This window comes from Gopherus evgoodei, chromosome 11 (assembly GCF_007399415.2).
Source record: "Gopherus evgoodei ecotype Sinaloan lineage chromosome 11, rGopEvg1_v1.p, whole genome shotgun sequence".
Classification (NCBI taxonomy): Eukaryota; Metazoa; Chordata; order Testudines; family Testudinidae; genus Gopherus; species Gopherus evgoodei.
In genome coordinates, this window is record NC_044332.1 from 24,770,009 (window position 1) to 24,785,020 (window position 15,012).

Here is a 15,012-nt window from a genome sequence, read left to right on the forward strand (position 1 = left end):
GGGCAGAGCTGATTCGAAACTGTTGCATTGCCGGTGCTGCAATGGCCCTTTGGCCTAGTGTGCTCCGACCTCTCTCCCGTGCCTCCATTTCCCCATCCCTCCCTCGCCCCTAGGGCTTCCCGTCGAGTGCCTACGAAAGTGAGGGGCTGCCGGTGCCCTTCCCCATGCGAGGGAGTTCTGCCAATCAGTGAGGGAAGGCCCGCCCACAGCCGGCGCGGATTGGCTCTATGCTAGGTCGGAGGGCGGGGCTGTGGGGCCGGCGCCGTTGCAGCCGCAGCTGCCGAATTGCGCTTTTCAAACGCCAACTGTGGGGGTTGCGGTGGAAGCGCCGGGCAGAGCTGAGCGCGAGGGCGGCGCCGTCCGCTTGTGGGGACGAGTGAGGCGCGGGAGCTTCGCAGTAAGTACCGGGAGACCTTGGCCACTGCGAGGGTGGGACGCGCCTCCGTGCTGCCCCGGCCGGGGTATCTCCCCGAGAGCCACCGGCGAAGGTGGCACCCTTCCTCCTGCGGCTGGGGGAGCCCCCGCGGCGTAGGGAACAGCCCCGCCCTGTCACCGTGCCGGGGGGTGGCACCCGCCCCAGCAACCGGCGGCACAACGCTCTCCGCGCTGGGGGCTGGGAGTCTCGCCGCAGGCTCCGTGACCGGCAGGGGGGCTCCCTAGCCGAAGGCAGCCGGGCCGGCCGTTCTCCTGCGCGCGCTGCCCCCTCAGTGCTCACCTGCGTTGCGACGTGCCCCGGGCCCGCAGCGGGCTCGGAGAGGCGGCCCGAAGGAAGAATCTCCCTGGGCCGAGCGCCGGGCTTGGTGTCTCTCCTGCTAGGCCGTTGTCCAAGCTGGGGAGTGCTGAGCCGCTGGCGGCTTAAGACCTAGGTACGAAGAGGGGCGGTCGGGTTAAGCACTCTGAATGTTCAGTGCTTGAGAGAGGTTGCCCAGAGTAACTTCCTGTCGTGTGTTCTATTCTGTGCATCCCAAGAAGTGGTCTGTAGCCCACGAACGCTCATGCTGAATAAATTTGTTAGTCTCTAAGGTGCCACAAGTACTCCTGTTCTTTTTGTGAAAATTGGAGGAGTTCTTGTATCCTTAGTTCCGTCCCTTTCCAGCCAGGAATACTCCTGTGTGTTTAACTTCGTTACTGGCACGTGAAGTGGGCAGCACAGACAGACCTAAAATAAAGGGTAAAACAAAACTTCGCAGAGGATGGAGCTTGGTGTGAGCAGGGTTAATGGCTTTACCATCTGTGAAGCTTTCTGTAACCGAAATTCCCTAGTCCTCCACCGCAGCAAGAGAAGCCCTTGCCTGTGTGAGTTCTGGACATCATTTTAAGGCTATGGGACGTTGTGGGTCAGACTTCTTACTCCCTTGAGAATGCACTCCGACACTCTCTTCTAATTCTAGACGTACCATTTCATATGCTGTCCTGAAGTAGTTCACAATGCCTGGGTTCTCTCTGCTGAAACTGCAGTTTCTTAGCTCCGGATATAGCTTTTTCTTTTTTTTGCCTTTTTTTTTTAAACTCCTTTCATTAGTTTTAGTTGGATAAATGACACTTTATTGTTTTTTTCTCAGTTTTTTTACCTATGCCCACAACTCATGCTTGAAATATGTCTAATACTGTAGCAAAAAAATGAAATGCTTGAACCTTTGTTTTCTAATGTTTTGTTACTCAGTTTTTCTTTTGAAGACATTAAATATATATGAATCAGAAATTTTCTTTATTTAACTGCCTTTGTTTCATTGGAATTAAAAACTAGGGAACCTGGTGCCTGTGAACACATTGCATATTTATCCTGCCTTGAGTGCAGGGAACTGGACAAGATGACCTATTGAGGTCCTACGCTTCTAGACATTTGTGATTGCACAGACCTACACATGCAGATTTGGGCCATCGTGTGGCATCTGTTTTCTTGTACCAATATCATGTGATGATATTTGGCATTATTCTGTGGCTTCCTTTTAAATTTAGTTTGTGTTGCCCAATGGCTCTTCAGGAGCAGAGCACAATATGTTTTTAGTCTTACATAAACAATGGTGTGCTTTTTTTCCCCTTCATATTCTCAAGTAACTGCTATTTTTGTAAAAGCTGCACTTATCTGGCCATAACAGTGTAAAAGGAATGCCAAAGGTTGGCACAATTTAACTTTTTAAAAGTATTTAATCCTAAATATATTCACAAAACTATAGATATGTGTCTACAGTTTATAAAATTCTAGTGAAAAAACTCACACTGTAAGTTTGAAACCAAACCAATGTAGTACTAAGAACCTAAAAGTGAAACTACTGTTTGCTCCATTTAGTCTATTAAAGTTAAACCAGTATAAGTTAGTGACAAATTGGATTCTCAATATTATTTCTTTTTCATAATCTAAGTTGCTATTACTAAATGGGTAAATAAAGACTTGTTTATAACAACACTTTTGAAGTTGTCTTTATATGTTGTGTTTGGCCTAAATTGTGTTCCCTTTATATTTTAATTAAAAAATGTATCATAACTTTTAAACCATGACACAGACTTCTTTGAAGAATCCACAAGTTAGATTTAATTAGTGTTATTTCTTATAGCCAATAAATATGAATCAAAGTACACCTTACCTCGATATAACGCTGTGCTCGGGAGCCAAAAAAAACTTACCGTGTTATAGGTGAAACTGCATTATATCGAACTTGTTTTGATCCACTGGAGTGGCGCAGTCCCAGAGCACTGCTCTACCATGTTATATCCGAATTCATGTTATATCATAGTCGTGTTATATCGGGCTAGAGGTGTAGTTCCATTATGAATGTATAATTTCAGAGAACTGGTGATTTCACACTATTGGTGTGAATGTGTTAGATATGAAAGATAACTAGTTTGAAGGAGATGAAGATACGATATTTCTTTTGTTTTTTCCCTTCTCCATCCCCAAATTGGAAGATAAACTGCTGACACTGAAGTTGTTTAATCATCTATTCATAGAAATGTAAGGCTGGAAGGGACCTAAAGAGGTTATCTAGTCCAGCCCTCCTCACTGAAGCAGAACAAATGTGCTGAGATCATCTCTGATAGGGTTTTGTCTAATATGTTCTTAAAAACTCTCAGTGATGGGGATTCCACAACCTCATTTAGTAACCTATTCCAGTACCAAGCTATCCTGATAGTTAGTTAAAAAAAGTTTCTCATATGTAACCTAAATCTTCCTTGCTGTAGATGAAGCCCATTGCTTTTTGTATTACCTTTAGTGGACACTGAGAACAGCTGACTGTCCTTTTTATAACAGCCCTTAACACACTTTAAGACTGGCAGGCTACCCGCTCAGTCTTTTATCAAGACTAAACATTCCCAATTTTTAACCTTTCCTCATAGGTCAGGTTTTCTAAAGTTTTTATCTCTTTGTTGCTCTCCTCTGGACTCTCTCCAGTCTGTTCACATCTTTCTTAAAGTGTGGTGCCCATAACAAGACACAGTATTCAAGCTTAGGCCTCTACAGTACTGAACAGAGCAGGACAATTACCTTCTGTGCTTTACACATGACACTTCAATTAATACACCCCAGGATGTTAGGTGGTTTTTTCTTTTTTTTTGCAGCTGCATCATTATTGGCTCACATTCAGTTTGTGAGCCATTATTACCCTAATTGTTTTTAGCAATACTACCACCTAGCCAGTTACTCTCCATTTTGTAGCGATGCATTTGATTTTTTTTCCTTTCTAAGTGTAGCACTTTGCACATACCTGCATTGAATTTCATCATGTAGATGCAGAATAATTCTCCAGTTTGTCAAGGTCATTTTGATTTCTAATCCTTTTTATCAAAGTGCTTGCAAACTCTTCCCAGACACACTTTTTTTTTTAAAGCATGTTCTCCACCCCATTATCTGAGTCCTAATGAAAATATCAAATGGTACTGGACTCAAGGCAGACCCCTTCAAGACTCCACTGGATACTATTGAACTTTAAAAAATAGTTCTATAAATTTCTATTGATTTACATTTTAACTGTTCAAAATCATGTTTTAACTATACTGTTTTTTTGTTTGTTTTTGCTGTTGTCCTTAAGTAACTCTGTTCTGTTCAGATCTTTGGCTACGTCCAGACTACCCGCCTTATTGGCTGGTTAAAATCGATTGCTCGGGGATTGATATATCGTGTCTAATCTAGACGCGATATATCGATCCCCGAGCGCGCTTATATCGATTCTGGAACTCCATCAACCCCAACGGAGTTCCGGAATCAACAGGGAGACCGCGAACATCGATCCCGCGCGGTGTGGACGGGTGAGTAATCCGATCTTAGATATTCGACTTCAGCTACGTTATTCACGTAGCTGAAGTTGCGTATCTAAGATCGATTTCTCCCCCGTAGTGTGGACCAGCCCTTTCATACAGTATGGTAAGCGTGATGCAAGATCACTACTTGCTGTTCTGTGCCTTTGGCATAACTGTGTATCCTTCAACAAGGAGTGAGTAATTGAGAGACTTATTCTTTTAGTGCAGCCTGAATATCTCAGATGCCCTCATTTCAATAACCTTGATGTCTATATAAAAGACTTCTAAATTCAAAGTAAGGCCTGACTACTGCAATTGGATCCATGTGGCTGACCCCTTTTCCCTTCCTTGGTATTCCCCTCAGGTGCAAGGGTCAGCCTGTGCAGACTTGACTGCAGTACCAGGATTTACATGTTCAACTTAAATTTTTGTTTCAGCTGTTAAAAACCAAACTTTAAGATATTCAGAGTAACATAGAAACTTGTTTGCAATAACTCCTCAAATTATGTCAAAGATTTTTTATTGCATGCATTACACTGCTTTGCATGGTTTAGAACATATTTTCCCCTGAAATAGGCTGGATGTTTCAGTCGTTAAAATTTAGGAAGGGCAGTTTGAAAGGATGGGCTACACAAAAGGGAATGGGGTTGAGCGCTGGCTTCCTCAGTCTCTTCCAACTGCAGTAGCAAAGAGGCCAGAAACCGTACCAGGTTCATGGACTCATGTTTGTCAGAATGGAGTGTTCCCAGTGATATGTCTGTCTTAGTTTAGCTAGGTTTTACTTAGCTAGCTCTCTGTATTCTTGTTGTTTTTTTGTTTTTTGTCTAAAGCTATTAGTGCCCTGGCATGAGTGCTTGTTTCTTATACATTGGGACTGGAGACAAAGAAACCAGAGTTTGAGATGTGCCTCTTGCCTTGCTGTTTCTTTCGGCTTTGGATGCGCACATGCATCATCTGGCCTGCTTGTATAGGTGTGGAGGAAGGTCGTCTAGTTTCTTGTTGTTTCATATGGAACACCTTTGACTCTGAGACCAGAAAGGAGCGTTAGAATCTCTTCCAACCTATGCTGTTGTAGGAACCATCAGTGGTTAAACTTTCCAGGTCTGAAATACAGGTCTATGTAAGTGCTGGAAGACCAGCCTCAGCTCTGACCCCCAGGTTAAAAAGTCTGGCAAGGTTCCAGAACCGTTAGATTTGCCCCAAGCCAAGGAGTCTAAGGTGGTGGTCTCTGTGAATTGGCGGAGATCGGCTGTGGCAGAGCATAAAAGCTTGGCCTCACGTGTCAGATGAAAGAGCCAGTCCTTGAGAGCATATCCTTAATGTTCTGGCACTCCTAGATTTTCATATTGAACTGCAAAAGCAATCCTATGTAGAAATCAGAGCTACAGCAAAGGGTGACATTAAGGTCCAGGGCCATATTATGGAACCATACCCTGCCCCAGATTCAAGGCCATCAGTTCAATGCCTGAAACCTCATTTTAAATTGCTTGCTGCTGCTTTAGAGCCATTGATTCTTACTGGAACCATAGTTACTGTGATGGCTCAGGTTCATTGCATCAAGCCACTGGAACAGCCTCATCTGAATCTGCCCCTTGTGCAGCACTGGATATGTAGTACGTTTTTTTTTTTTGTTTTGTTTTTTTTTTTAAAGGAAAGAACAAATAGTGTGGGTGGCAGTTGGTTTTTTTCTTTTCCTTTTCCAGGAAAGAAAATGGAAATAAGTTATGTGGATAAACCCGTTGTCCTAGTAACATAAATCTCACCAGAGAAGTTTGAACTTCCTCCTGAACACCTACTGGTTTTCCAGGAAATCTCTTATCCTTTGAGCTATTTGCTTAATCAAGCCATTGCTCTCACCACTGGAAGCCCTCTCAGTCTATGCTTTGACCTAGAATTGAGCCACAGTCAGCCTGATACCTTTCCTTACCTTTCCCCCTCCCAGGGAATGGATCAGAGATCCTCCAGAGTAGCATGAAGACTCTTGGTTCCAGCCTTCCAAACCATGGTATCACTCTTCTTAATCTGAGGGATTTTAATAAGAATTCCCCACTGAGTGTTAACATGACTGAGAGGTACCACCATGGTGAGGTTTCTAAGGCACATAGTATGGAAGTGCAGGACAAGGCCCAAAGAGATGACTTTGAATATTGCTATGGCCTACACAAACACAGGCTATGAAAAGTGCAGCACTGGGTTATAATCTGCTGTTTATAGGCAGCTAATGGAGATAATGTTGCAGGGTGTATCTTACTAAACTTGTGTAGCAGCATATTACCCAGGTAACAGAGCTGAGATAATACATGCACATCAGTACGTTCTAAATGGCCTCACCTAATTATAAGAACATAGCTAGTAACTCATAAGTTTGGAGAAGGTGTGCTGATTTATTCACTGATTTAATGTTGTATATTAAAGGATTACCGCAACTCTTAACAATAACTTATTTTTATGAAATTCTTATGCAAAATATTCCTCTGCTCTCCTATGTTCTTTGCAATTTTGATAGACGTGGTAAAAACAGGGAAGCCCTTTTAGATGTTATATTAAGAAATGTCATGTGGTTTTTATATGGCCATAGCTCAGCCTGTTATCCATTGACTTCCATTCATAAGCAATCCTTATTCTTATTGCTATCCCTATTCATTCTTTTTAAGAGAGATGAAAAACCAAAGGTGTTAAAATAGCTGTTTTTTGATTACATAGCTTTATTAGATGACTCTTCCTGCTGTGTAGCAGTGGGATTTTTGTAGTATTGGTCATGTTTAATACATATTGTTTTGACAGGTGAAAATAGGTAACCAGCAGAGGAGAGAAGACCTTGTGTTAATTATGTCCAGGAGAAAGTCAGAGAGCAAAAGCCTTTTAGGCTTGTTGTCCACATCTCTTCAGACACAAATCAAGATGGATAATTTTTACAATTTTTACATGCTTGAACCTAAAGAACTAGGAAGGTAAGAACATCCTATTTATGTGATGGTTTGGGGGTTGGGGGGTAAGAGGTGTAAATTCACATGGAAAAGAAATCCCAGCTGCGGAGGGGTATTTGTGGAAAGAGTAATATAACCCCAGCCTGTGTTTATCTTTTCTAGTAGACTCCAGAAGGTGGAGCATGCGGGGGAAATGAAAAGCATTTCTTCCTCTGTTAATATTTCCAGACAAATGGAAAGGTCTATGTGGTATCTAGGGGAAGATGCCATGTAGATGGCTTGCCAGTCCTTTCCACACGCATGTGTGTAGATTTGTGTACACAGGATCTCCTACATGTGTATCGGGGTCATGATTTTTTTCTTACATACACATGCTTCAGAAATATGCTGAAGAGGTTATAATCTAAATAAGACATGGAAAAATTTCAAAAGATGGATAGTGTGAGGAGTAATTATAAGAAAAGGTGAAAGACATCATTTCCTAAACATTTGAAAGCTAAGTCCCACCTTCAGCCCTACCATTTTGTGGTGTTAAAGGGCTACCCAAATGGACAGTAACTGAAGTAGACTGTCTAGCTCTTCACTGTACGATACTACTTTTCCTTTTATACATTCTGTGTATTAGCAAAATACTGGAATCTCAGACAAACATAGCTCACCGGTTAGTGTGATCATATTTTCAAAGGTTTTTTTTGTAATCCCATTATCTAGAGATTTACTCTTTTAAATGCAAGCTGAAAATCTGGAGAACAAAGCAAGAGGCCTGTTTGCCCTCTTTCTCCATTCTCCCCCTGCTAGTCTTGGCTCACATTTGGGGGAAGCACTGGTGTATAGATTGCTTGAAGAAAGACAGCTTGATCTGCTCTAGGGTTTGGGAGCAGCATGGTAGGAGGCACAAAGCCAAGTGGAGGAAGGAGATGAAAGGAGGAGTTAAGAATGGAGATGTAGAATGTGTGGTTTTGTAGGTGAGGAAGTGCTTGAATTTATGATAAGGGCCACATAGCCAATGAAGGTATTCTAAGGATGGGGTGATATGCTTGGAGCAGAGGAAGAGTGTGATCCCAGTAGTCATGTTTTAGACAGCTTGGAGTGGGGAGATGAGAGATGGAAAAGGCTGCACTATTCATTGCACGTGACGAAGGTGTTAACAGAAGGACAATGAAGAAATGGCATATTCAGCAGGAAGTCTTTAGAAAATGTTCCTACCTCACATGTCAAATGTGACAGTACATTCATGTAGATCAGGGGTCTCGAACTCAGAAATCACCATGAGGACCACATGAGGACTAATATATTAGCCTGAGGGCCGCATCACTGAAACCTTTTCATCCAACAATACAAAAGCATAGTCAAAAAATTAAGAGTAATATAGGATGCTATTAAAAGTCAATGTATTAACTTTTTTTAAAATGTAATGCGAAGAGGGGTTTTAATAAAATATAAACACCTGTAACTATTCCTTATGTGGTAACACCGATGATGATCTACTACACTAACAGTCTATCAACATAATGGCAAGAACTTTTAAAAGTAACTATTCATACAAACTACGTTGACACTCTTAACAAACTACTCACAGCATGCCTTGCTCCATCTCTAAGGCAGCATCTCAGTGCAAGGTGGAGTAGAGAGCATGCTGGGAATTGTAGGCCTCTATTGAGCGAATTTATTCAGCAGTCAGCACCTATGTTGAAGCATCTGCATGCCCTTGGAGGACTGGGGATTTCTTTCCCACCCAGGCATTGTTGAGAGTGGGAGGCGTGAGGAACAGGCTTGGCTTTTGTAAACTGGAAGATCCAAGATCCTTGTTCTTTCCCCTCACCCCGATATTTCTCTCTGATTTGCCTTCCCCTTCCCTCCCTCCCAGTGTTAAAGGACAAGGACCTTTTCCAGTGACTGGCTGCTGTTTTCCCGGTTTCTCTTCTCCCCCAGTGTTTCACACTGCACATGAGATCAATGGAGAGGATTTCAATGGTGGGTGTGTTTGGCCCTCCCATGAGGGAGGGGAGATTTGAAGAGTGGCGAAGGGGCTGGCTAAGGGTGGTGTGAGTTGCGGTATAGCTGGAGGGAAGGATTGGGGATGCAGGAAGAGCAGGCTCAAAGGCTTAGTCTGGTGCGAGGAGCAGCAAGGCTGTTTGTCAAGCTTGGGCAGTTTGACTTGGTTAAACTTCAGAGAACTGTGGAAATGGCTCATTGAAATTCACGCAGCAGACATCCCCACCCCCAGAGCGAGAGTGACTGTAAACAGTGCCTTAAATAGCAGCTCCGAGAGCCTGCCTGCCTGCCCTCCTCCCCAGAGCATGTGTAGGGGAGCTTGCAGCAGCAGGGCCAGAGATGGGTTATGTTTTGCTGATCCAGCTAACAACATCTTCCCTTCCAACCCTTTCCCCAAAGTCTCCGCCCCTCCCTGCCCCTATTTCACCTCCTTCCCCAAATCCCTGCCCCAGCCCTGCCTCTTCTCCACGTCCTCCCCTGAGTGTGCTGTGTCCCTGCTCCTCCCCCCTCCCTCCTGGAAAGTCCTAAGTGCTGCCAAACAGCTGTTTGGTGGGGGAAGTGCTGGGAAGTAGGCAGAGGAGCAGGATGTGGTGTGCTGTTGGGAGGGGTAGGGGAGCTTGGCTGCCAGTGGAGTCAGCATCTATGGCAGGCTGCAGGAAATAACTCTGTGAGCTGCGTGTTTGAGACCCTGATGTAAATATTATGAAACTGCATTAAATGTATTTCTGCATGCCCTGTGTGCATAGTGGTGGTTTACCAGGGATTATCTTAACTATTCAGTTTTGTATTTCATTGTTAAAATATAATGAATTTCCTGCCTTTCTACAGATCTTTTTTAATCAAAAAGTAACTTTCCTTGAACCTACTGATATATTTATTTATTCAAGATAGTTAAGACCAAAGCAGACTGTGAAGAACTTCAAAAACATCTCAGAAAACTAAGTGATTGGGCAACAAAATGGCAAATGAAATTTCATGTGGATAAATGTAAAGTAATGCATATTGGAAGAAATAGCCCCAACTATACATACAATATGATGGGGCTAATTTAGGTACAACGAATCAGGAAAAAGATCTTGGAGTCTTTGTGGGTAGTTCTCTGAAGACGTCCATGCAGTGTGCAGCGGCAGACAAAAAGCAAACAGGATGTTAGAAATCTTTAAAGAGGGGACAGAAAATAAGACAGAGAATATATTATTGCCCTTGTATAAATCCGTGGTACGCTCACATCTTGAATACTGCATACAGATGTGGTCTCCTCATCTCAAAAAAGATATACTGGCATTAGAAAAGATTCAGAGAAGGGCAACTAAAATGATTAGGGGTTTGGAACGGGGTCCTGTATGCGGAGAGATTAAAGACTTTTCAGCTTGGAAAAGAGGAGACTAGGGGGGATATGATATAGGTATATAAAATCATGAGTGATGTAGAGAAAGTAAATAAGGAAAAGTTATTTACTTGTCCCCAAAAGACAAGAACTGGGGGCCACCAAATGAAATTAATGAGCAGAAGGTTTAAAACAAATCAAAGGAAGTTCTTCATACAGCGCACAGACAACTTGTGGAACTCGTTGCCTGAGGAGGTTGCGAGGGCTCAGACTATAACAGTGTTTGTAAGAGAACTGCATACATTCATAGAGGTGAAGTCCACTAATGGCTATTAGCCAGGATGGGTAAGGAAGGGTGTCCCTAGCCTCTGTTTGTCAGAGGGTGGAGATGGATGGCAGGAGAGAGATCACTTGATCATTGCATGTTGGGTTCACTCCCTCTGGGGTAACTGGCATTGGCCACTGTCGGTAGACAGGATACTGGGCTATATGGACCTTTGGTCTGACCCAGTACGGCCATTCTTATGTTCTTATTGTTTCAGTCTTAGCTCATCTTACAGGTTTTTTTTCTTAATTAGCACAAGTTTAAATTTGTAGTGCATTGCAATAAAAAGCAATAACCTTTATTAGTAATAATTCATATATCCTGTCTTCATAAGATACTATCACTGACATTTCAAAACTAGTGTTCACTCTAAGTGGAAGGAAGATGTTCAGGAAATTAGCAGGAAAGCTCTGACTGTTTACATGAAACTTAAATTATTCCTCTTCTTTAAAAATTTAAGTTGTGGTTGGTAGGGCAAGACAAATACCCACCAAAATATATATTATCTTCAAATTTTATTATTTGTTATAGAATTCATCTGATTCATGTTAAACAGATTACTGCAAAGCATTTTCAGAGCTGGGAAAGCAGTTAGCCATTTGAAATTATCTGGCATAAGAGGGTGTGCATCTCAGGCTAATAACATTCTTCTACCTCTTTCTTTTAACTAATTCATGTGTTGACTTTTACATAATATGCTCCCCATCTGTTTCTGCACTTTGTATGTGGTTTTGGTTTTCTTTTAAAGCAACATTTTGTTCTTAGTTATTTCACTATCTGGTCTGTTGCAAAATAGTGGGGAAGTATTTAGTCAATATTTTTAACAATAAATACTAGAAACTTGTGGAATTTTACTCCATTTCATAATTCATCAGCTTTTATGCTAATTGGAAAGTGTATTTAATATTACCTGCAAATGGAAACTGTTTTGATAAGCAGATGGGTATATTTTTGTGTACAGAGGTTGATTCAGACATCAATAGGGGCCTCAACTCAGAATCCAGAGTTGCACATGACCTTTTCTAGCATGTGTGAATAGGTGATAGAATTTGCATGTGACAAGGCATCATCTGCACATTCACTGATGTATATGAACTCTGGAAATATACAGTATGCTGATCTTAGTATGTAAAACTCTAGAAAAGTTCTTCATATTTACACCATTTGAAATTTTTAATTTTATTTCATTGTCTCAGTTCTTAAGTCCATTCTATTTTTGTCTGATTATGAAAATACTTCATAATTATGAAACTAGGCTCTGTTGAAATGTCCTCATGATCGTAAACCTTGCTTTTTCAGGAGTTTATAACTTGGCTTAGGGAGTACATTTTTTTTCTAGTTTTCTAAAAGGTCAGCTTGGTTTTTAGAAACAGTATGTGGCTTTCTCCTAAAAACTTGTCTTTACCAAAACATATTTTTGCTTCTATACTTAACAGTTGTCAAGGAAATGAAACAGAACGCTTTGTCTTTGTAGTATATTCAAGAAGAGGAATGATGTCTAGCAACTAAAAAATAGGACTGAGTGACAAGATTACTGGACTGTATTTCTGGTTTTATCATTGACTTGCTGCACAAACCTGGGCAAGTCTCTTGCTTTTCCTTGCCTGAGTTTAGCCATCTAAAAGTTTATATTGTAACTCAGCTTTCTAGTTTGTTTTTAAAATAAACAAAACATGTAAGAATTGATTTTTATAAAAATGCACAAAAGCTGAAGTTTTTGTTTGCAATCTTGAGAATTGTTTATGGAGGGAATTTATGGGCTTTGAAAATCTCTTACACTTAATGGGAGTTTCTTCCCAATAAGGCACACTTTTAGTGAAACCTAATATAATTGAATGGAGGCTATCTGTAATTCCCACAAATCACTTAATCCTAAATTAGAAATAAATTTGTCTAAAATAAACATGACAAATAGAGAAACTTTTTTATAACTATTAAGTCGTGTCACAGGAGTGGGAGTGAATCTTAATTGTGTGCAGCACTTTGAGATCTTGGCATCAGATGCCCTACATATGCAAAATGTGTTTCTGTGCACATGTAATTTTTTTTAGCTAACTTGAACTAGACATTGTAATCCCCTTAATAGATGGAAGTGATTCTAATCTTACTATAAGATTAGTACATCCAATGTTTGCTGAAATGATGGTGTTGATTTATTGAAAGAAACAGTACACTAGCCAGGGTTCTCAAACTATTGAGATGTGGTCCAACCTGTGGAAGGGATTCTTTTGTAGACTTACCTCTCTGTAATAACAGTCGCTTATGTGGAAAAATAACTAATTTTAATTCATTACTGCAACCTGATTGCATATGAACCTTCATTTTTGGTTAAATATGGTATTACCATAGGTTTATGTCTGAGAATGTTTTAATACATAAACATTGAAGAAATGCAGTTATAGTTTCCAAGATGCCTGAAAGAACCTGCCATTTGATTTTGTAGCTCACAGTGAAACCATGCTATATAGGTGCTGCCTAACTACTTTTTTTGAACACGTAATTCTCTTTGGGAATTAATGTAGTAGAAAAATATTAGCTTATTTATCTTCAGGACCCAAAAAAGTGGTCTTTGGAGCTTGATAGCTTGTCTCTTTCACCAGCAGAAATGGGTCAATAATACATTCGCTCACCTACGTTGTTGCTCTTGTGTCCTGGGAGCAACACAGCTACAGCAACACTTCAAACAACTATTTATCTTAAGTATTTGTGAAGTGCCCATATCTAAGCTTCTGTGTAATTGTCATAATTTTCACTAAAGAAATCTTAAATCTTTTCATTCTCTTTGCAGAGGAAGATGTGCTGTGGTTAGAAAATGTATAGCTAAATCCACAGGCCAAGAATATGCAGCTAAATTCCTAAAGAAGAGGAGAAGAGGACAGGACTGCAAAGCAGAAATTTTACATGAAATTGCTGTGCTTGAATTAACAAAGTCTAGTCCTCGTGTCGTTAATCTCCATGAAGTCTATGAAATGACAAATGAAATCATCTTAGTGTTGGAATAGTAAGTATGCATTACGTCAACTTCACTATTGTATAATAGATTTGTTAACATTCATTGTTTGTATCAGTTGACTGAAAGTAATCAGGAGAACAACATATGAGCATATATACAGTGTACCGTACATACTCATACATAAGCTGAATATTTTTGGTAAAAAAGTGATGCATCAAAGAGCAGGGGTTGGCTTATAAATGGGTCTACACCAAAATTTGATGATTTTAAACTCAATGGAATCATTGAATTGAATATCTAATACACTGTTGTTTTGCTTACCTGGAGTATCTGCAGGCATGGAGCCCTCTGCTCCCTGTGGCCACGGTTCGCAGTTCCCAACCAATGAGAGCTGCAGGAAGTGGTTCACCACATCCTGCCTGCAGATGCTCCAAGTAAACAAAACATCCCAACCTGCCATCGGCTTACCCTGATGGGCAGGGAGCCAAAGTTTTCCAACCCCTGAAATATAGGGTCAGTTTATGAAAGGGTTATACATTTTTTGCTATTTTTACTACATATTCGAGGGTCGGCTTATAAATGAATGGGCTAATGAACGAGTATATACGGGTAGTTAATATTGCCTTTTTATGCTCCCTTGTGTCCTAGAATTTTCCATGTATGATTTAGTTTCAATACATCTTTTGACATGAATAATATCAGTTAATTTACATGCTTTTGTTTTGTAAATAGCAATTTCTCATAATCAATTATGAATAATTAATATGAGATAAATATTGCAGAAACAATTAAATTAATGCTATGGTGGCATAAATCAAGAAAATTGAACTATATGTACTAGTGCTGTACTTAAAGTTCAAAAATAAATGAATATAATTAATGAACGTGCACACTTAAAACTGCGTTCAGAAATGCAAAAATTAAGACTTGAGTGACAGAATTAATGGTTGCATTATGTAACTTCTGTATTTTATGGTATACATGTTGGGACACAAACAGCACTAGTTACATATTTCACTAAGAAAAACAAGAGTAGAAAATGATTGTGATAACACTGGCGTTGGGACCTTCACTTTTTTGCATCTTCTATTCTGGCTTTTTTTTTTAAATTTCTAAAGGGAAAAAAAATCACTGGTTCTTAATATATAATGTTTAAATTTAACCTAAATAGGTTTTGAAGATAAATCCCTTTCAGGGGATCAGTTTGGAGAAGGAATGAGTCGTGTGTGTATGTCATCCCCCCCGGCTT

At 40.7% G+C, this 15,012-nt stretch overlaps 1 protein-coding gene across 1 annotated transcript in view; it reads left to right on the forward strand.

Annotated features, from left to right (window-relative positions):
• The first annotated feature begins 266 nt into the window (after positions 1–266).
• STK17B (serine/threonine kinase 17b) overlaps positions 267–15,012 on the forward strand; it is a 34,881-nt gene continuing 20,135 nt past the window's right edge. The window contains 3 exon segments of the mRNA XM_030580188.1: positions 267–397; positions 7,021–7,187; positions 13,599–13,811. Of these exon segments, the coding sequence (XP_030436048.1) occupies positions 7,066–7,187; positions 13,599–13,811 (335 nt within the window). The 5' untranslated portion in view covers positions 267–397; positions 7,021–7,065.